Source organism: Hyperolius riggenbachi, chromosome 5, assembly GCF_040937935.1.
Source record: "Hyperolius riggenbachi isolate aHypRig1 chromosome 5, aHypRig1.pri, whole genome shotgun sequence".
In the NCBI taxonomy this organism is placed as follows: Eukaryota; Metazoa; Chordata; class Amphibia; order Anura; family Hyperoliidae; genus Hyperolius; species Hyperolius riggenbachi.
The window spans coordinates 344,550,197-344,573,455 of NC_090650.1; the positions used below are offsets into that span (position 1 = coordinate 344,550,197).

The following is a 23,259-nucleotide window of genomic DNA, read 5'->3' on the forward strand; positions in this document are numbered from 1 at the left end:
CTTTGCACAGCATCAGGGGAAAAAAGCCCGGGCAGTTTTCTTCTTTGCAGCTAAAAATGAGGCTTGTATAAGGGAAGCAAAGTTCTGATGCTGTAAAAATGTTAAACACCAAGCCTTTTCAGTGCTGCTAAGTTGATTTTTAGTCCTGAGGTTCACTTTAAGGGCTCGTTTCCACTATAGCAAATCCGCATGCGGGCACTGCATGCGGATTTGCATACTTAATGTTAGTGGATGGGGCTGTTTCCACATGTGCAGCGGCGTTTTTCGGTGCGGGGAAAATCTGCACGACGATTCGTGTGCGGCAGGAATGCGGGCGAATCGCCGCTAATGTATTCAATAGGGAAATCGCATGCAGCTTTGTCATGCGGATTTCCCCGTGATTTCGCATAAAAGCCAATGGAACTTAACACAGGCAGAGACATGGTTAAATTCGCATGGCTCCTTGCCATGCAAAATCGCAAGTAAATCTGCATGCGGAAACGCAGCCGCATGCGATTTCTTCAGCGGTGGAATCCAGGCGATTCCGCACCGCTACAGTGGAAACAAGCCCTAAGTGATTTCTTGATTGAAACAGGTGTGGCAGTAATCAGGCCTGGGGGTGACTACAGAAATTGAACTCAGGTGTGATAAACCAGCTAAATTATTTTTTTTAACATGGGGCAATCACTTTTTCACACAGGGCCATGTAGATTTGGAGTTTTTTTCTCACTAAATAAAAACCATCATTTAAAACTGCATTTTGTGTTCAATTATGTTATATTTGACTAATAATTAACGGTTTTTGATGAGCAGAAACATTTAAGTGTGACAAACATGCAAAAGAATAAGAAATCAGGAAGGGGAAAATAGTTTTCCACATCACTGTAGGTGCTGGCTTACTGAACAGTCAGAGCCGAGATTTTAACCCAGAGCCTTCTTTCTACTTTCAGATTTTCATTGATTTTCTGTTTGAGTTTCATAGAAGTGAATGGAAATCTATCAGAAAGATAGGAAAAGAAAAATCAGAAAATTGATCAAAATGCAGATCTGACATGTTGGAAATAATTGATCTGACAGGTAAATCTGCCAGAAAATTATATGGTGTGTACCTAGCAGAACTGTTGGGATCTAATAAACCAATTTAGCAAATTATGTGCCTCCTTTGCATTTTGAAATTAGTTAAATCCTCTGCCTGTTTATATTATGCAGCCTCATCCATCTCAGCAACTGTACTGCTTGTTTTATGTGCCACCAGTTTGATTTGCACCCATTTATGATTCGTAATTCTTTCCATTTCATATTAAATTTGCAGTTCCTATCATGTCTGCCATTGCATTTCAGAATCAGGCATTCTCACTAAAGAAATGCTAGAAAGTGGCAGCTTACAGAACTACTCACATCCAAGTAGTGCTAAAGATGAGCACAACCATAGTGTGTTTACAGTACAGGTCTACTCCGACTGTTCTAAAGAGCTATTTGACCTTAGAAAAGAACTTCAACCAGGGCCAGTGCAGGAATGACGGGGCAGACCGAGGACACCCTGGCTGTATGGAGCGAGTTTACAAAATGAGTATATAATATAGATATGAGAGAGATATGAGAGAGAAGCTGAAGTTTAAATATTGACATCTGAGGATGGACTTTACGTGGAGCATGCAGTGTATAAAGGGAGGCTTACTTAACCTCCCAGGATTTATGTGAAAAAGGTGATCAAATTAATTTTATAACTTTCCTGTAACTTGCCAAACAAGGGTCTAGTATACAGTGCAGGAGTGTATTGACATGTATGCATATCAATACTGTTCACAGCATGTTTTGTATTGACGTGCATTTCTATCAATACAGCTAGCGAGGTGAATGAAAATATAGCAGCAATGAAAACACAGGTAACCACATGAAAATTGACTGTTCTTTATTTCAGGAAGAGTGGCATTTATGCATCAGCAATGGTAACTTCCACTTCTACACCAGGTTCAATGCTGATGGAAGTGATCTGCTTCACAATCTCAGAGGGACTGTGCAGGTCAATCAGGCGCTTGTGAATCCTCATCTGGAACCGATCCCACGTCTTAGAACCTTCACCACAAGGTGTTTTTCTGGTGGTGATGCGCAAAGTCTAGAAATAAAAATTACACCATTTTAAGTCAGCGAGGGTAGATTGACTTTATTTACAACAGTTTCAGAATTGGCCATACATTGTATATTTATATGGATATTTGCTGGGACTTGAGCACTGAGTTTCCTATGTGCAGAGGTTTACTATATCAGCGTTTACTATAATGGGATACTGTAGAACAAAGCAGATTCAAGCAGTGCTTTGTCTCATAACATTGCCACAAGGAAATATTCAGCAGATAGCAGCTACCCTTTGACACGTTAAAGTGCATGTCTGGTATAAAATAAAAAGCTAATGTATACCTAATTAGATCAAGGTATAATGTCCCAGCACATTGTTAGTGAGAATGATCACTGGAGTCATGCACAGCTGGGTTCAAACATAGCTCTGCCCCCTTGCAGAAAGACACTCCGCCTTTTGCCCATCTCCAGCTTTATATTCAAAATTGATGTACATCTGCCACCAAGTACATGACTTTATGAAAGGTTGCAGAAGAGGCTAGAATGCATCAGGCCAGCTCAGTATTTAACACACTAGAGTAAGAGGATGTGTCCCTTTGGGTAGTGTAAATGGCTTACAAAGTAACCCGGACACACACACACACCACAGTAGAGTATACATACACTTAGTGGGAACAATCACAAGTAGAGGCCAGATTACAGACTGGTGAGTGAGCTAGGTATAGTCAGCCATACAGTTGCTGTATCACTGAGGAGCTTGTTCTCTGTAGTGTTGGGGTACAGTAGACTCATCTTGACAGTGCTCAACAGCTGGCTTACCAGCTCTTCCTCAGCCTGTAAGCTTTTTGCAGTTTTTCTACTTCATTCAGGACAGAACATTTTGATTAGTTCTGTATGCCAAAGGAAGGTGCAAAAATGCATGTGACCTTCCTGCGACTAAATGAAGACTAGAAGCAAAATGAATTAGAAGGCATTTCATGCAATGATCCTATCAATTCTCTAACACTGCATTACCATAACATTTGACATATGCTTTAGCAGTAAATTTCTTTACTATGCAATAAAGACTGTCACAAGGTTAGCTCAGAATAGCGTATAAATCAATCATCGTGATTCATTTAACAGATTATCCTCATTGCCAACCAGATGACCACACCAGGCAGTAAGCACACAGCTACAAACAGAATTTATCCACTTGAGAACACAGAAACCGCAATTGAAACTCATGAGGAATGACGACATCAATTAAAACTTTAAGTAGCCAAAGTGTTACATGGCATTTTCATTGTAAAGGAAGCCTAAAGACGGAAAAAATTTTTTCGAGTTACCTGGGGCTTCTAAAACCAGCCCCCTGCAGCCACCCTGTGACAAACCAATCCTCAGGTCTCCTGCAGCAACCCACTTACCTACTCTGGTGAGTCAGTGGCCACTGCATCTGCGCAGCCCTGATCACGCGCCTCCTTGATTGCACTCCTGGGAGCAGTCCTGCATAGGATGCTCCCAGCAATGGAAGCGTGACCGCGACCAGGGTTAATCCCGGCACAGCATCAGGGCGGCTGCAGGAGGCTGGTAGAAGACCCAAGTAAGTTAAACTGGCTTTTTAAATGACTACGGTTCTTTCACTGTCTCACCTAAGCTCCGCTCACTTTAAGGGCCCGTTTCCACTAAATACGAATTCTTATTGTGAATTTCCGCATCAAAACAGACTAATGCATGCCAATTTAGTAATTTCCATTTAATGCAAAATTTCAGGTGTGATGTAGAAAAGTTATGGATTACATGCTGCAGACAGCACACAGGGCCAGATGCAAATCGCAATTGTAATGCAGATTTCTGCATGTGTAATGCAAAAATGTGCAATTGATCCACAAAACAGCTGGGCAGAAAAAGGAGGGTTAATGGGATTGAGGTTGATAGGCAGGTTAGAAAATGCAATAGTTTGCATTAAAAAGCGCATACAAATAAATCGCATTGCAAATATACATCACTCCACACGCTGGTGGAAATGGACCCCAAGACTAACCTAGTTGCAGTTTTTCTACTCAGTGACTACTTGCAATAAAATTTTGCCTTAAAGTGACTCCGAGCTCTAAACAAAAATGAAATTGGTACTCACCTAGGGCTTCCTGCAGCCCACCGTAGGTCAGGAGGTCCCTCGGCGTCCATCTGGCTCTTCCTCCAGGGCTAGGCCAGAAATGGCTCCCCGGTGCCCGGCTCCTTCCTGAAACGTCACCACGCCGGCCACAGCTCAGCGACCGGCGTGACAGTACTGCGCATGCACGATTAAACCGCTCATGTGCTGTACTGTCACGCTGGCCGCCATCATGGCGCGATGACAGACGTGACGTTTCAGGAAGAAGGAGCCCAACACTCGGGCCCAGTGTCGCCGGGAAACATTTCTGGCGGGGCCCTGGGAGAAGAGCCAGATGGACAAAGAGGGACCTCCCAACCTGTGGGCTGCAGAAAGCCCCAGGTGAGTACCAATTTCATTTTTGTTTAGAGCTTGGAGTCCCTTTAAAGGATACCCAAGGTGAAAATAAACTAATTGTATCTATCCTCCTAAAAATTACTAAGGTATTGTACAATTATATATTTAAATCTACTCTGAAGAGAATCTGTATATAAAAAAGTCCCCTGGGGTACTTGCCTCTGGATCCTAAAAAGGCGTCGTCCGTCTCTTCGTTAGCCTGCCTGGGTCCCCCGAAGTTTTGCAAATATTTAAAATTGCAGCCATTAATCTTAACGGCAGAGGTCTCAAACCTGCCACAGTAATTTATTGGATGACTGGTGTTCAAATTCAGAAAAGGGGTGGAACAGCCAATCGCATTGGTTTGCTTGATTTTAATTGAAAATTTAAACGGCTTCCATTGTTACATTCTTGATGCCAAGGACCCCAAAGCTTGCAAACGTAGTCATTGAGTGAATGTGTCAAGGTTAGGAAAAGTGGCCAGACCCAACAACCACCTAATACAAACCCAAGCTACACAGAGTCTTCAGCTAGTCAATCTAAAAAAACAGCCTCAACTGGGAGAGACTTGACACTCAATTTAGATTCTAAATGAAATATACTAGATGAAGCTGTTACCTTAGTGGGCATGCGCACTGGTCCCTTCACCTTCAGGTTCTTTTCCTTTGCTCCACGAATCAGATCAGCGCAGACTAAAAAAAAACAGTTGCAGTTATTTAAAATTGTGTCAACACAAATTCCTGTTCTCATCAAAAGCACTGGCCTGGAACATCTAATAAGTTCAGAACTGTAAAGGATTCTCATTTAAATAAGAACAGCAAAACTGATGTGCATTAACACAGACTTTAGTAAGAAATCCAACAGCTACCTATAAAGTAGTCAGAAATAGATATTTCACATGGGGAGCAACAGATTGGAAGGGAGAACTGTGTTGGAGCAACACCTTCTGGCAGCACTTTTAAACTTAAAGTGTAACTGTTGGGCATAAAATCAATTCTTTATTTGTATCTGGTAAACTAGTAATAAGTATGCTAACCAGGCAATCCAAAAACACAAGAGGTGGATCCAGCAGAGGAAGGGGAGGCACAGTGGGGAAGGCAGGAGGACAGCACAAGAACTTGTGTGTTCAAAGAAATAAGACCTCCACTGAAAAAAGCCCTAGCACAACATTTGGAGCAAAAATGTATATACCGTATTTTTCGGACTATAAGACGCACTTTTTCTCCCCCAAAAGTGGGGTGAAAAAGTCACTGCGTCTTATAGTCCGAATGCAGCTTTTACCTATATGGGGGCGCATGTGTCCGATGATAGCAGCAGCCGCTATGAAGTTTCCCCGCATCAGCCAGAGTGTCCAAAGTGAGGAGGCAGCAGCTGGATACAAAGTTTCCCCGCATCAGCCAGAGTGTCCGCAGGGAGGAGGCAGCCGCTCGATACAAAGTTTCCAGCATCAGCCAGAGTGTCCCCGCAGCGAGTCAGCAGTAGCCCGACCTAAAGTACTTCCTGAATCAGCGTGATCAGAGCAGTACAAAGACACCTTCAGCCGCTATATCGGCAGAGTCCTCTGAGGCTTCCATACTGTGTTGTTTATTGGTGTCAGCCCATAACCCCGCGCACGTGCGCTGCGGGTGATTGGAGGGCGCCAGTAAACAACACAGTATGGAAGCCTCAGAGGACTCTGCCGATATAGCGGCTGAAGGTGTCTTTGTACTGCTCTGATCACGCTGATTCAGGAAATACTTTAGGTCGGGCTGCTGCTGACTCGCTGCGGGGACACTCTGGCTGATGCCGGAAACTTTGTATCCAGTGGCTGCCTCCTCGCACGGACATTCTGGCTGATGCTGGAAACTTTGTATCCAGTGGCTGCCTCCTCCCACGGACATTCTGGCTGATGCTGGAAACTTTGTATCCAGTGGCTGCCTCCTCCCACGGACATTCTGGCTGATGCTGGAAACTTTGTATCCAGTGGCTGCCTCCTCCCACGGACATTCTGGCTGATACTGGAAACTTTGTATCAAGTGGCTGCCTCCTTCGATGGACATTCTGGCTGATGCTGGAAACTTTGTATCAAGTGGCTGCCTCCTCCGACGGACACTCTGATGCGGGAAAACTTTGTATTGAGCTGCTGCCTCCTCGCTGCGGTGACAGGCTCATTGCTGATGCGGGGAAAACTCATCGGGCTATTGCTGCGGGGACAGATTTATTACTGAAGCAGGGAACAGATGCCACCCAGGCTGGATAGGTGAGATAGATCTCATTTATATTGTAGTGGTTAGCATAGCTAGTGTTTTGGGGGAGAGCAGGGGTTTGTGTTGTGTAGTGTAGTGTAGCTGGAGAAGATGGTATCAGTGGATTTGTGAAATGTAGTATAGTTAGTGGGGGCAGCAGTGGTTAGTGAAGTTAGGCAGTGTAATTTAGAGACATCTTGGGGAGGGGGTAAAGGTCCATAAGACACTCCTGGACCATGGATGCACCTAGGCTTAGTATTTTTTTTTTCCCTGGTTTTTGCCTTCTAAACCTGGGTGCGTCTTATAGTCCGGAGCGTCTTATAGTCCGAAAAATACGGTAATACTCATATTTGGGGAAACTGTAGTAAAAAGAGCAGTGCATGTGCCCTATGTCAGTGTGAAACCCACGGTCTGCTGATCTCAGGCTGGTTGCAAGCAAGTTGATGCCTGATAACATGTGTAAGATAAGAAGAATTTTACTCACACATTTTGAAGAGAGGCTTCATGATTGGCAAATGTGCTTATACTGTACCTCCAATGGGACGAAAAAGTTGGTCTGTTGCAGCAGAGAATGTACCAGGGTATGCTAGGCCAATTTCTGATATAGTAAACCAGTTTTTCTGGTCCCTTGGAGTTTACTTTAACAAGATTATACTGTATTATCATGAATCAGTCTTGCATAAATGTTTGTGCAGTTTAAATAAATCCTATAAGTGCCCCTGGAGGGTACTTGCCTCAGGAGGAGGAAGCCTCTGAATCCTATGGTGACTCCCCCCATCCCACAGTGGTCTTGCTGGGCCCCTCCGAACGGTGGCCAAGTAAATATTTACCTTCCTCAGCTCCAGCGCAGTAGTGGCTCAGGATCAGGCAGAGATGGCCGATCCCAGATGGGTCCACTCAACCGCAGAGACGACTTGTGCCTGTGCAGTAGAGCAGACCTGACTGATCAGCTATTTACGCCAGAACCCGAGCCGCTACTGCACCTGCACTAGGGAAGGTAAATATGACAAATTGTCAGCTGTGGCTTTGGAGGGGCACAGCGAGACCACCGTGGGACGAAGAAGGTCAGAGTAAGCCTCAATAGGATCTAGAGGCTTCCCCCTCCTGAAGTACACCCCCCCCCCCTTTTTTTTATTACATAATCTCTTTAAAAAGCACTCACTCTCTCTTAAAGACTGCCAGTGTGGTACAGAGTATCAAAACTACCTTGCCAGACAAAACCATGGCTGTGGAGTCGGAGTCGAGGCAATTTTGGGCACCCGGGAGTCGGAGTCGTGGTTTCATATCATAAACTGAGGAGTCTGAGTCGGGTGATTTTTGTACAAAATCCACAGCCCTGTATATTAGACTAAGGAGTCAGAGTCTAGGCCATTTTGGTTACCCGGAGTCGGAGTTTCATAAACAGAGGAGTTGGAAGATTTTGGTACCGACTCAAAAGCCCTGGACAAAACTGAAATATATTTCACCTTTTAAGTTAAATCACTGAAATAAACTTTTGTACAATATTCTAATTTTTCAAGTTTCACCTGTACAGGTAGTCCCCGACTTACAAACGACCCACCAATACGAATGGCATGGATTCTGTGTTTCCATGGGAACAAGTAAAAGGTTCTCAAATTGGACTTGTTTTCAGAAAAATAGATTTTTAAAAAAAATCAAAGAAAAAAATGGCTTTTAAACTTGTATAAGCAGTTACAGAGGGCAGAGATGACCGAGAGGGACACTGGAGGAACAGAGGACAGAGATGGCACAATGTTCCGACTTGAGAACAGATTCAGGTTAAGAACGAACCTACAGTCCCTATCGTTCGTTAACCGGGGCCTACCTGTACATATATCTCTCATCGGCAACACCCAGGCCGGGTGTCGGGCTCCCACTTCCTGAACTGGGACACTTCGTCATAACGTCGGCCGCTGCATGTTATCACAGCGGCCGGCGTGAGTACTGCGCATGCACTGTACTGTCACGCCGGCCACCGTGATGATGAAGAGCGTCCCGGTTCAGGAAGTGGGAGCCCGACACTCGCCCCGGATGTCGCCAGTGCGGTATGCGACGGAGGGACCAGGAGAGGAGCCAGGACGACACCGGGGGACCTCCCGACCTACGGTGGGCTGTAGAAAGCCCCAAGTACCAATTTCGTTTAATTTTTAGAGCTCGGGTGAAGTGTGAGCTTCCTGACAATTTTAGAAAACTAGATACAAAATGTTTTAGAAGGCATTTCATGCTACACTCCTATTCATTTTCTAAAAGCTCTACTATAACATTTTGCTTTAGCAATACATTTCTTAACCACGCAGTGAACACCATCACAAGGTTAGCTCAGAATAGCGTATAAATCAATCACTGTGATTCATTTAACATATTATCCTCATTGCCAACCAGATGACCACACCAGGCAGTAAGGAATCAGCTACAGCAGATTTTATCCACTTTAGAATACAGAACAAACTAATGTAAACCTCTGGCAAAGGAAAAGCTCACTGCAGACTGCGTAGTGATGGAAAGCAGCCTCACCAAAGGAACATTACCAATAAGTAGCTAAAGTTTTAGGTAGCATTTTAATTTTAACAGGAACTACTTCACCTACGCTCTGCTCACATTAAGGTTTATGTTCACAAAGGCTAAAATCTCATGTGCAGCCGAGCCCTTCTGCTGTACCTAAGAGCATCTTCAAATCTAGACGGGAAGAAAACATACCCTTCTCCAGAGATTTTACATTGCGACTTGTCAGTGTAATACGGATGCGATGGATGGCCACTTCCTGTTCAACAGGTGCCTTTCCTGTGTCTTTAAAAGCCTGTGAGGAAAAAAAAAATATATCTCAACAGAAGAGCCATTTCTGATACAAAAGGCAGATGTATCAAAAGCAGGGCTGTGGAGTCAGTACAAAATTAATCTGACTACGACTCCTCAGCCCTGATCAAAAGACCACTTAGGACCCTTTTCAATGAGCATTTGATAGGCAGTTAACAGCACAACACAACTGCTTGCTGCTGCCTGGTAAATACTCACTGCTGCTTGGCAAGAACCCAGTTCAACTGCCTATGTGAAAGGGCCCACCATCTACACCGCAACATTCATTGTCATGTATTAGGCCTCTTTCCAAGGTCAGCTGAACTGCTCGTTAAGCAATTCAGCCTCCCCCAGATGCGCCCCACCCCCCGATTCACGCTACAGTAGACTAGCGTGGATCGGGGAGGCGCTAGAGCTGCGCAGCCACACGTATATGCAGACTGCGCAGCCAGCTCGGGTGGCCATTTTAGTGGAGGCAGGAGAGCCCGACCCGGGCTGTGGGGTCGGGACCCGGCCTGGGGGGACATTGAGCAGCGGGGACCCGGCGGACCGGCGTCCTCCGTGCACTCAAATGCCATGCAGGTATTTAACTTTTTCCCCCATTTCGCCTCGTGAGTCCTTTAACTACAGATTTTTTTATCACCTACTAGTACTTGGTGATCTATTTCGCTTCCCATTGACTTAAATGGAGTCTGGAGCCTTAAAGTGAACCTTAAGCAAGAAAAAAAATGTTTTTCTCACCTGGGGCTTCTACCAGCCCCCTGCAGCAGTCCTGTGCCCTCGCAGCCACTCACTAATCCTCTGGTCCCCCGCTGCCAGCTAGTTTCGTTTTTGCCGGCAGGCCCGTCAGGACTGGCCACGCATAGCTTTTTCCGCATTCCCGACTGCAATTAGCGCTATTGGCCACACGGCCTCTGAAGACGCTACTGAAGCGAAACGGACGTTAGGCGGCCCGTTCTTACCACCATGCCCCACAACCTTTACTAACCACAATGGGTATGTGCCCTCTACATGTTTGTACTGCATGAATATGTTTTGAATACTTTTTGCATATTGAAAGAGCCGCTGGCAATAAAGCTCTTTTTGATGCTAGAAGCAGTGCCAGGTCTTCATATATCTGTTTGGTGAATGAGTTTGATATCTGTTTCTGGATCCTGAGCACGCTGTGCTTTGCATGAGTTACTACCTGGTGGAATCGATGCATCTTTGGATTGCAAGTAGTGATTTATTTTGAGTGCCGCCGTAGTGCCAGTTGCTGTATCCTCCATTGTGCACCAATTAGCGCTATTGCGTTGCTGCATATCTATTCGTTCGTAATGCGGCACCGCTTATTTTTGTACGCATTGCAGCCCGCAATAGCACTAATTGCAGTCGGGAATGAAGAAAAAGCTACGCATGGCCAGACGACAAAAACGAAACTAGCTGGCAGCGGGGGACCAGAGGATTAGTGAGTGGCTGCGAGGGCACAGGACTGCTGCAGGGGGCTAGTAGAAGCCCCAGGTGAGTAAAACTTTTCTGGCTTAAGTGTCCCTTTAAGCGCTGTGTTTGCTGGACTAATTTTTTTGGACAAGTTTTTGTATGCCACAATTTTACGCATTGTTCCCGCATGTTTACTATGTAACTATGCATGTTTCCCAAATTTTTTTAAGCATTGTTCCCGCATGCGGGAAACATGCGGAATACTTTTAGTGAATGTGGAAAAAATGCGGAAATTATCACTGGCGGTAAAAAAAATCTTACCGCATGTGTGATTGTGAATAGAGCCCATTGTCAGAAGTGATAGCTGGAGTGTGCAGGGAGGCCGGTGACTGCGCCACTTGGACTAACAGGTTTCAATAATGCCACTCCTGACATCCCTTTAAGTGTATGTGCAGACTCCTCCCACTCCTCACCGCATTAGAAATCTGCACACACCTTAACCTTTGCCCGTCCTAATTTATTAGATAATATAATAATTCTAATTCTAATTATGTCGACATGAAAAGTGTTTCCCATTGAAGGCCCGCCCATCATACCGACCCTTACATCCTCACTTATGGACTGCATACCCTAACCCACAATACAATTCCCTTATTCCCACAAGTACCCCCCCTCCTCCACATGCTAATATTTTGCTTTAGCATAGCTAAATGTATTTGGTCCTGCCAATAACACTTTTTTGGATTTGGTGGAAACATCAGCTCCATATAGCAAAGTCACTTATCCGGCAGAAGCGGGAATCATCTGGTGCCAGATACAGGCCCTTGATTGAGCGACCAGCTGAAAAAGCACCAACCTTCCCCTTAAAGAGACTCAGAGCTCATCACGGTATGCCGTTCAGCTGCAGTGAGCCCCAGTGACAGACCCAGTTGTTGCCAGTCTGGATCTATTGCGCACGCGCAGTAGATCAGACTGACGCCACTGAGCCGGGTACCCGTGCTGAGCGGAAGACCGTGGGAAGATGGTGTGGGACTTAAACATGATTATGGGGTGGGAGGAAGCCCAGGGTAAGTGTCAGAACTTTACATTACTTGAGTTTTGAGTCTCTGTAAAGCAGAAGGATTAGCCATACTATTCCAGGAAAAAAACACATGTAAGTTGATAATTGATCTACTTACACAACACATGTATTGTGGTGTCCACGTTTTGATTTCAGTGAATGTTATAGTAAATTAAGAGAATTCTGTTCCTGGTGGGAACCATGTCTTTTGCCCACAGTTTAGGCTAAATCCTGATGTCATTTCTGCTCTTTACTTTTTTCTCCTCCAATCACTGAATCACCTCAGCATTGCTTGTAAACACAAGTGAGTAGGTGACCGTGTTTCAGATAAGCAGCCAGGCAGGGAAATAAATGGACGAGGAGGAATATATTATAGATAAAAGAACCCCCAGCATGCAACTGTTTGGCACCGACTACTAAAAGGACAGTGCTCCTTAAAGGACTTATGAGGCAAATAAAAAAGCAAAGTACCTCAAGCAAATTTGAATGCACGGAGGGCGCCATCCACGCCCTCCATGCAGTTCCGCCGGGTACCCGCTGCTTAATCTCCCCACCCCACAGCTGCACGGCTCTAGCCCCCCCCCCCATCCACGCACAGGAGACAGCCTGTAGCGTGGATCGGGAGGGGAGGCCCTAGAGCTGCGCAGCCACAATCACGTCTATGCGGAGTGTGCAGCCGCAGTAACCTGAGGTGGCCATTTTACAGGAGGCATGAAAGCCCAACCCGGGCTGTGGGATCAGGGCCTGGGGGGGGCTTTTGTGGGGGAGATTAAGCAACAGGGACCCGCAGAAAAGCAAGGAGGGTGTGGATTGCATCCGTGCATTCAAATTTGCTTCAGGTACTTTATTTTTATTCGCCTCGTCAGCCCTTTAAGTATGTGACAATCCCGCTTTAAAATACTCACCGATTGTCCAGAACCATCATCTTCCCTTCCTGTCACTTGCAGTGGCTTTTCTGGGGTCCCATGCAAAGCTCCTGACCCACATCTGGTCAGGTGAAACACTGGGAACAGTGTACAGCCGCACGTAGGAACAACAGGAAAGAGAAGATGGCACTAGCCACCGAGTATTTTTAATCACTGCAACCCCCAACAGACCCCATTATCCTCAGGCATGCCAGTTGAGACTCATTTGCCCAAGTTCCATATAACTGGTACCTTACTGTACAAACAGATCACAATGGCCCACCATAGCAGTATGCACTGTCTGCTCTTGCTCAACTGTGGACCAAGCAGCATTACAGTAACAGTACTGTTTCACACTCACTTATATGGTAAGCCAAGCATGTCTCAGCCATCACTGCTGTATTTTGACAGCTTTGCTGTTACCTATAGCTGGACCAAACATGGGCTTTTTCCATTGTGCCCTCTAATACTGTTTTACTGAACTGCATGCTTTTTCCTGAATGCAAAGAGACTTCATCAGGCAAACCAGTGCACCCTTTCCACTGCTTGCATTGCAATGGGATTCTAGGCAAATTGCAACAACAAAGTACCTGCAGCATTTTTTTTCGCCATTCAATAAATTAGAATCGTGCATTTTACTACACCACAAAACAGAGCAAAAGCAGAGTGCAAACATTTGCATTCCTCACTCTGCACTTGTGAATAGCAGTAGCCCTATGAGCCCTTTTCCACTAGCAGCGATTCAACTGAAATTGCAAACCGCTAGCGATTTTTAAATTGCTAGGGTAGCTAATTTAACATGGGGATTGCAAATAAGTATTTTCCACTATCGTGATGCAATTTTTGCTAAAGCACAATCACTTTTTGCCACAATTTTTGAAGTGATTGTGCTATGTTAACGCAAAATTGCAATCGCAAACAAAATTTATGAAAAATCTATCTTCTTTGATAGCTAGTGGAATGGGGCCCTAAATCACATTGTTCAAGAGTGACTACTTGCCTGGGGCTTTTTCAAGACAACCATACTCTTTCAGGTCCCACAGTATGTCCTCTACTGTCAGCCCACTAGAAGCCTGCAACCTGAATTTGTCACACAAGTTGCATGCGCTGTTCTGGCCAACCACCTTCTGAATCAGGCTCCCATAGCCAGGAGCATTCTGCACAAACAATTGTGAGTATAGAAAATTATGTGCAGCTCAATCGAAGCAATGTACAACCAGGACAGCACATGCACCATTGTACACAACTCAGTCAGTGATGGACTTGAATCAGGATCAAAGCAGAACAAAAGAGGAGACCCAGTGGACCTAAAATGTCTATTGGGGGTGGATGAAGCCCCAAGTAAGTCAACTTTTTCTCTGTCTCAAGTTTCACTTTAAAGTAACTAGCTGACCAGTTATTCGGCAGCTCGGTCAAAAGATGAATTGCATATACTTACATGTGCCAACTAAGCTCAGTGTGAGCTTAGATGGGACATGTAAGTATGTGCAATTCATAATTTGACCGAGCTGCTGAATAACTTGAATTTTTGTAAGCATAACTTTTAGCTACTAGCTACACTGGGCGGTAAAGGACGGCGCAGACATTGATATGAGGGAATAAGCTGGGCCAACAACTCTACCGATTTTATTAACATGTGCAGGACAGCAAGCGAGCAGCAAGCAGCGCCATGTGATTCCGGTTCCCGCCCGCATCAGAGATGACAGCAAAGGCTGCGGAGAGGTCAGAGGACGGCTGCGGGAGGGCGCCGCACACTCACCATGATCACCTTCCTGACCGACTTATTCGTGTAGTTTGCCGAGCGAACAGCGGTGAGCCAGGAACAGGCGGCAACGGACGTACGTACACCTCACTGGCTGTACTCAAAGAGGGTGAGCCACGCTCAGCTCACGTATTTATAGGACGCAGGCCTGCAAGAAGTACGTCACCGCGGAAGCGACGCTGAACCTCTCAATGCCATATTTACTGAGGGCAATGTATTTATAGCATGCTGGCCTGCAATAAGCACGTCACCATGAGAGCGACTCTGAACCTCTCAATGCCATATTAACTGAGGGCTATATTTATTCAAGGCCACACAATTTGATTATAGCGCAAACCTCACTAGATGCGAAGTTCGGATCTTTTCAATGATCCGGATGATTCGAATCGGATCATTGAAAAGATCCGGATCTTTGATCCGAATCTCGGATCATTTTACAAGGGAAGCATTCGGGGGTGAAATGACTAGCAGGACAGGAGAAGGGGAGGGGGGTGGACACACAGAGAAGGGGAGAAGATGGACAGAGGGCAGGGAGTGGACAGAGAAGGGAGGAGGGACGAGCAGAAATGTTTGTTTGCACACAATACCCACATGCTGCAATCATATGCTTTACATATATTTCACCTATATATGTTCATCTGTATACTCCCACTCCCCAAAGCATTCCCAGAAGTAAAGTGCAGCTGTTTAGTGCCGAGTGCAGGAGGATCATATTGCACAGCAATCACAGTGCCTGCCCTGTCCTAGCCCAGCATGCTGCCTGTAACGTTACTGAGCTGTGCCAAAAGCATAGCCGGCCTTTGATATGAGCGACTGGAGCGGTCGCTCAGGGCGCCAGCTTCCAAGGGGGCGCCTATAGCTGGTTCCCTATACTGAGGGAACCTACACCTGATTTCCTATACTGAGGGTACCTATAGCTGGCTACCTTTACTGAGGGCACCAACATCTGGCTACCTATACTGGAGGCACCTACGCCTGGCTACCTATGGGGAGGGATGGAGACCTTCAACCAGGGCCGGCCTTAGGTTTTACAGCGCCCTGAGCGAAGCCAGATTATGGTGCCCCCCCCCCCCCTCATCCTACACACACACACACACACACACACACACACACACACACACACACACACACACACACACACACACACACACACACACACACACACACACACACACACACACACACACACACACACACACACACACACACACACACACACACACACACACACACACACACACACACACACACACACACACACACACACACACACACACACACGGAATAGGTAATATTGGGATGGACAGACAGACAAATATATATACATTGAGAGAGAGAGAGAGAGACACACAGATATAGGGATGGATGGAGGGAGGGAGGGAGGGGGGGGAGAGAGAGAGACATACAGAGAGAGAGAGAGAGAGAGAGACATACAGAGAGAGAGAGACAGACATACAGAGAGAGAGAGAGAGACATACAGAGAGAGAGAGAGACATACAGAGAGAGAGAGAGAGACATACAGAGAGAGAGAGCATGAGGAAAGAGAGTGAGAGAGGAGGAGAGAGAGAGAGAGAGAGGAGGAGGGGAGAGAGAGACAGAGAGAGGAGGAGGAGGAAAGAGAGAGAGACAGAGAGAGGAGGAGGAGGAAAGAGAGAGAGACAGAGAGAGGAGGAGGAGGAAAGAGAGAGAGACAGAGAGAGGAGGAGGAGGAAAGAGAGAGAGACAGAGAGGAGAGAGAGAGAGACAGAGAGAGGAGAGAGAGAGACAGAGAGAGGAGAGAGACAGAGACAGAGAGAGGAGAGAGACAGAGACAGAGAGAGGAGAGAGACAGAGACAGAGAGAGGAGAGAGACAGAGAGAGGAGAGAGACAGAGAGAGACAGAGAGAGGAGAGAGACAGAGAGAGGAGAGAGACAGAGACAGAGAGAGGAGAGAGACAGAGAGAGGAGAGAGACAGAGACAGAGAGAGGAGAGAGACAGAGACACAGAGAGGAGAGAGACAGAGACAGAGAGAGGAGAGAGACAGAGACAGAGAGAGGAGAGAGACAGAGAGAGGAGAGAGACAGAGACAGAGAGAGGAGAGAGACAGAGACAGAGAGAGGAGAGAGACAGAGAGAGGAGAGAGACAGAGACAGAGAGAGGAGAGAGACAGAGACAGAGAGAGGAGAGAGACAGAGACAGAGAGAGGAGAGAGACAGAGACAGAGAGAGGAGAGAGGAAAGAGAGACACAGAGAGAGGAAAGAGAGACAGAGGGGAGGAAAGAGAGACAGAGGGGAGGAAAGAGAGACAGAGGGGAGGAAAGAGAGACAGAGGGGAGGAAAGATAGAGACAGAGGGGAGGAAAGATAGAGACAGAGGGGAGGAGAGATAGAGACAGAGGGGAGGAAAGAGAGAGACAGAGGGGAGGAAAGAGAGACAGAGGGGAGGAAAGAGAGACAGAGGGGAGGAAAGAGAGACAGAGGGGAGGAAAGAGAGACAGAGGGGAGGAAAGATAGAGACAGAGGGGAGGAAAGATAGAGACAGAGGGGAGGAAAGATAGAGACAGAGGGGAGGAGAGATAGAGACAGAGGGGAGGAAAGAGAGACAGAGGGGAGGAAAGAGAGACAGAGGGGAGGAAAGAGAGACAGAGGGGAGGAAAGAGAGACAGAGGGGAGGAAAGAGAGACAGAGGGGAGGAAAGAGAGACAGAGGGGAGGAGAGAGAGACGAGAGATAGAGACAGAGGGGAGGAGAGAGAGACAGAGGGGAGGAAAGAGAGACAGAGGGGAGGAAAGAGAGAGACAGAGAGAGAGGAGGGAGAGACAGAGAGGAGAGAGAGAGACAGAGAGAGGAGAGAGAGACAGAGAGAGGAGACAGAGAGAGGAGAGAGAGACAGAGAGAGGAGACAGAGAGAGGAGAGAGAGACAGAGAGAGGAGGGAGAGACAGAGAGAGGAGGGAGAGACAGAGAGAGGAGGAGGAAGAGACAGAGAGGAGGAGGAAGAGACAGAGAGGAGGAAGAGACAGAGAGGAGGAAGAGACAGAGAGGAGGAAGAGACAGAGAGGAGGAAGAGACAGAGAGAGGAGGGAGAGACAGAGAGAGGAGGGAGAGACAGAGAGAGGAGGGAGAGACAGAGAGGAGGAAAGAGAGAGGATGAGAGAGACAGACAGATATAGGGAAGGAGGGATAGGAGGGAGAAAAAGAGAGAGAGAAAAACATGGGGGGGGGGGGGGGGGGGGGGGTGAGAGAGATGGATAGATAGATAGATAGATAGATAGATAATCTAGGGACATATATGAGAGAGAGAGACAGAGCTATAGGGATGGATGTATGTTTGGGGAGAGAGAGAGAGAGACAGACAGATAAAGATGGATGGATGGAGTAGAGAGAGAGACAGATATATAGGGATGGATGGATGCATGGGGAGATAGAGAGACAGACAGATATAGGGATGGATGGATGGATGGTAGGAGTAGAGAGAGGGGGAAGAGAGACAGAGAGAGAGAGAGAGAGAGAGACAGAGAGAGAGAGAGAGAGAGAGTGAGTGAGTGAGTGTGTGTGTGCTGCACAAAGTCCGGTCCATTAAGGCTGCATTTTGATCTATGTAGAGCCCCCTGAGTGACTGACCTGCCTCTCTGCTGTCCCCCTTGCTTGCAGTTTGCTGGCACTCTGTGGGAGCTGGGCGATGTGCTCCTGTCACACAGACCTGTGGGCTGCAACAAGTTCCCCTCTGTGGTGGCTCCCTCCATCCCCAGCACTCAGACTGCCAGCCATGTAGTTCAGTGGTGGGTGGTCCAGCAGCATTGATGGCAGAGCGAAGGAAGCTGCTGTATACTTCAAATACAGGAAGTGCTCATTCAGGAAAGCACTTCCTGTATTTGAGATACACAGCGCCACCACTGGGCTCCCTCTGTCATCACAGCTGCCGATTCACCCACAGCTGAACAGGGCTGACAGTGAGTGCCGGAGATCGGAGGGAGTCGCGAGTGAGGGGAATAGAAACCCCTGCACATGCGCCCCTTGGAGGCCGGCGCCCTGTGCGACCGCTCCGGTCGCACAGGTCAAAGGCCGGCCGTGCCTTCAACCGACTTCCTATACTGGGGGCACCTATGCTTGGCAACCTATATTGGGGGCACCTACACATGAGATCCTATACTGGGGGCGCCTATACCTAGCTACCTACCTATACTGAGTCTGAGGGCATTTTAGGGGGGGCGCACTGTGGCTATAACGCGTGGTGCAAATTGTCGGTGCTGTGCTATCATTCTAAATGGGGAGGGGGCTAACTGTCCCTCTGATTGTTTTTATTAATATCCCTGAAAGGTTCTAGCCTTCATTTTTAAGTGTATTCAGGATAATGCACTCTTTCCATCAATTCGTGGTTATTAATAGTATTTTTCTATTATACATACGTGACGTGTTGTGGAGATCTGGGCATTTGGCGTGATGTGTCACGTCAAAAAGGTTGGGAACCCCTGTCCCAGGAGAAAAGGGGAATTCCATATGGGCCTGTGTGCATGTGTGTATATGCACGTGGGAAGAGGATGAAGGGGGGCACAAAAATCAGGTTTCGCTCAGGGCGTTGTAAAACCTAAGGCCGGCCCTGGCCAAAAGTTTCCAATGTGTTCACTGTGCACAACTACGGAACAGACAGCCTATAATGAGCAGCACATTTCAGCCAGTATGTGTGCTCTACACATATCTGGCAGTGGCACCGATGTCCCCTCTCTCTCATCTACCTGTGGCTGTGCAAGGCTGCCTCCCCTTCAACAGAGCGATCCATCTCTGCTCTGCTTCCAGGACCCCGCTGACCGCAGAGAGGGGGGCGTGTCGCTCCTGGCCCCGCCCCCTTTGCGATCCGAATCACTCATTTTGATGATTCGGATGATTCGACTCACAAAATAGATTCGGATCAAAGATCCGAATCATTCATGATCCGGACAGTGGTAGTTGTGAATTGTAAGTGTAATGGCTAGTGTAATGGCTAGTTTCCCAAAGTGGTTATGCTTTAGTTCCCACATCCATTAAGTGGAAGTAAACAGTGGGTAGTGGAAATTAAATAAGGGTACAAAATACATTTTGTTATGTGGCTGTTGGGGTGGTCCAAATCCCAGGCAGCAGTCAGTTTCACTGCCTGTGCTAGTCAATTTGGGGGCAGGAAAATGAAAGTGGCCAGTCACTTGCCATTGTTGCCCATGTCCTCAGGACTTACAAGACAGAAGATGTCAGTGCAGACCTAATGGCCTCCATTCTCAATCAGTTACCGCATTCGGTAACAATATTATAATTTTTTTAGGTACTTACGTACAGAGATGCTCAAATAATTAATTCAGATGAAATCCGAATAGGTGTTATTCAGATTTTATCCACGTTAAATTAAATCACCTGTGCGGGGAAGGGGGGGTTAATCTTATCCATCAGCCGTCTTCTTAGATCGTCCCTCGGCGCCTTCCACGCTGCGTTCCAATCCGCCGTCACGTGATTACAAACACTTCCTCCTTCCGGGTTGAAGGAGTAAGTGTATAGTCACGTGACAGCGGATTGAAACGCAGCGTGGGAGGTGCCGAGGGACGATCTAAGAAGACGGCAGACCCGCACAGGTGATTTAATTTAATGTGGTTGAAATCTGAATAACACCTATTAGGATTTGATCCGAATTCATTATTTGAGCATCCCTACTTACGTATTATCCCGTCTAGCAGAACAGCTCATCAGTTAGACAGGGTGGAAAAGCGTGCACTGTGTTTCTTGAGTAGCTGATTCGCCACAGATTAGCTGCTCCGTTCCGCTGCCAGCTCTTGTCTCTCCGGCAGGTCTTGGCCCCCTGTCGGCACCCGTCTCAAAGTCACAGCGCTTGGCTTTTTCCGGCAGCACTCAGGCTGCCAGCTATCATCTCTCCGGCAGGTTTCGGCTCCCTGGCTGCTGGTTCAGTCCATTCTCCCGCACAGCCCGGCAGTGTCTCGTCTGTGCCATACACAGTAGTCGGGGATTTTATCATGCCTGATTAGAAGCAAGCTGAACAGTTAAAAATGAAACCGAGAGCAGGGTAGGTGTTTTCTCTAATGTTCCCATTGATATATATGGTAAAATACATCAGAGTGCTTCGTCTTCGTGCTTCGGTTCACTTTAAGCGCGGCCTATTTTTGCTTTTTTCCGCTGATAAGACTGGATTTAACCAATCCGCCAAGCGAATCCGTCAAAACCCGTCTTATCAGCTGAACGCACCTTTACAAGCAAAATAATCAAAGTAAGTTGTTCCTGATTAACTTCATTTTAATATTAAATGAACAGGGTATATAGCGTTGCGCCCACACCAGCAGCTGCAGACTCTGTAAAGGGGTCCCCAAACCTGAATACAAGATATATTTAAAATCACAGAAAGCGCTGCTGTTAGGAATCTCTGGTAAACAAACTTCGAAATTTATTACATAAAAACAATCTAAGGTAGACAACCTTTGTCAAGACTTCTTAATAAAAGGCTAATAGCACAAATGGTATAAAAACCAAAACAGGTAATAGAACCTGCTTGGATAGTATATGTACATATACCAAAAAATGATTGATGGGCTTTGACAGATGATGCATCTGATGGAGGAGCTATGGAAGTCCCAGATATTGGTCTGGTCAGATACGCCCTCTTTAGATCCGATACAGTTCAATTGCCGGGGAACCTCTGATTGATGCAAATGGTGCTTCCTCCGTAACAATTGGGATTTGGATTGGCCCAATCCCGAATTCAAGTGGCATGCAGTCCCTTTTACTGGACAATGATGATGTTCAGATATATAGATAAAATTAAAACGATCTCACCCGTTATGCGCTGACTTGTGTTGGTTTATAATGAAGCGCAGAGCTGAATCTTCACGGGAGCCGCTCAATCCTACTAGCCCCGGCCGGTGGCACAGTAGTAGAGACTGGACGGGAGTGTCACGTCAGGCAAGCGTGCCCGGCTCCCCTGTGGATGATGTTAATTCTGGGATGGCAGCGGCAAGCGGCTAGACGGACTTCCGTATCCAGGCTTGATGGTAACAGCCGCACGGCTCCAGCTCACCCAGTTCCCCACTGGTAGTGACGTCACAGGAACAGCCTCCGCTGACGTTTCGGAGGAAACGCCCCCCTTTTTCAAAGCTTGGCCAAGGAGGAAGGAAACGCCCCCCTTGGCCAAGCTTTGAAAAAGGGGGGCGTTTCCTCCGAAACGCCCCCCTTTTTGCGTTTGATTTAACATTTAAAAAGTAAAAAAAATATTACTGAGCATGTGCAACACAAGTAACGCAGCATATTCATTGCTAAACACACAGCATGCAGCACTTTCTACTAACGCTACACGTTACACACTAACGCAACGTGTGCACTGAATGTCGCACAGACTTTCCATTGCTGTACGTTACTCTGTGTTAAAATATTTGCAGTGTGAAAGAGGCCTTAAACTACTAGAAAGACCCCAGAGCTGCGGATTCTCATAACACACATTATTATCCCAGTACTTTGGGGATGCGAAGCAGGAAGTTTGGCCACCACAATAGGGGCCCATTGAATTATCGGTAAAGAGTGGAAATTTGGACGCTTGTGACTCCCGATAATTATTACATTTCCCTTGTTTACCGATAATTCAATGGGTCCTTATGGCTGCGCCCGATGATAAAGGTTTTTACACTTTTTTTGCAGAGGGGTAGATGGTTAAGGTTAGCTATGGGTGGGGGAGGGTTAAGGTTAGCCGTGGGATAGGGTTATGGTTAGCTGTGAGGGGTGGGTGATTGTGGTTAGCCATGGGGTGGGAGGGGTTATGACTAGCTATGGGGGGTAAGGTTAGGCATCGTTATTGGGAGGGTTCAGTGTGAGAGTAGACTTAGGTTTAGCTGTAGTCAAATATCGATATTTTATTCCGGTATTTTACTGTAATTTTTTCCACTTTAATATTAGAATATCTGTAAATTTCCCGATATTCGGCTTTTCTGGGCACCCTTTTTTGATGGACGCCTGGGAATGACCTGCTAATTAAAAATGAATCTTCATTTTGGGTTCTATGACATGAAGGGCTATGCGCCTACGCAGTACTACAAAATGCTCCTGGTGATGGGAGCACAATGGGGAACACCCACAGCCAGGGTGTGCATATGCAATATGGGGTAACTGTAGAAGCAGACCAGGTCGAGCAGCGGAGGATCGGAGTATCTCGGGAGGATGGTGAAGGAACCCACGGCCTAAAGGGAGCTGTTGCTGAAGAAAGCCCCAGGTAAACATAAATGCCCATTTTTTTTTTTCTCAGGTTTCCTTTAAGAGCTGGTGCTTCTGAGCGCTTTTTAAAACGCCAGCACATTGAAAAGCGCTTGGCTAATGTATTTGAATGGGATGGATCACACCAGAGCGATGTGATTTTCTCCCAAACGCAAACTTGGGTCCTGCAGCATTTCTGCTGATTTCTGAGGCAATTCAGTCTCAATGTTAAGTATAGGAAAGTGGAAAATCGCTCTGAAAAGTGCTTGAACAGAGCAATTTTCGAAGCGTTTTTATTACAGAAGCTGTTCAGTAACAGCTCTACTGTAGCAAAAATAAAAAATTCTACACCAAAACCGCTAGGCATGATTAGAAAATCTCTGAA

At 46.7% G+C, this 23,259-nt stretch overlaps 1 protein-coding gene and 2 non-coding genes across 4 annotated transcripts in view; all 3 read right to left on the minus strand.

Moving 5' to 3' along the window:
• Positions 1-1,874: 1,874 nt before the first annotated feature.
• The window catches only part of RPS20 (ribosomal protein S20), a 168,709-nt gene continuing 147,324 nt past the window's right edge, over positions 1,875-23,259 (minus strand). The window contains exons 1-4 of one of the 2 annotated variants that reach the window (XM_068237407.1): positions 14,684-14,806; positions 9,445-9,544; positions 5,141-5,214; positions 1,875-2,095 (exon numbers count right to left, since the gene is read on the minus strand). In XM_068237407.1, the coding sequence (XP_068093508.1) occupies positions 1,913-2,095; positions 5,141-5,214; positions 9,445-9,544; positions 14,684-14,686 (360 nt within the window). In that variant the 5' untranslated portion in view covers positions 14,687-14,806 and the 3' untranslated portion in view covers positions 1,875-1,912. Of the gene's footprint in view, positions 2,096-5,140; positions 5,215-9,444; positions 9,545-14,683; positions 14,807-23,259 lie in introns of those variants that run through there. The other variant, XM_068237408.1, reaches the window with a different exon arrangement.
• Positions 3,132-3,196, minus strand: LOC137520095 (small nucleolar RNA U54). Its single transcript, XR_011021439.1, has one exon. It is a non-coding gene; the product is annotated as a small nucleolar RNA U54 (small nucleolar RNA).
• LOC137520094 (small nucleolar RNA U54) lies at positions 9,060-9,124 on the minus strand. The gene has a single exon (XR_011021438.1). It is a non-coding gene; the product is annotated as a small nucleolar RNA U54 (small nucleolar RNA).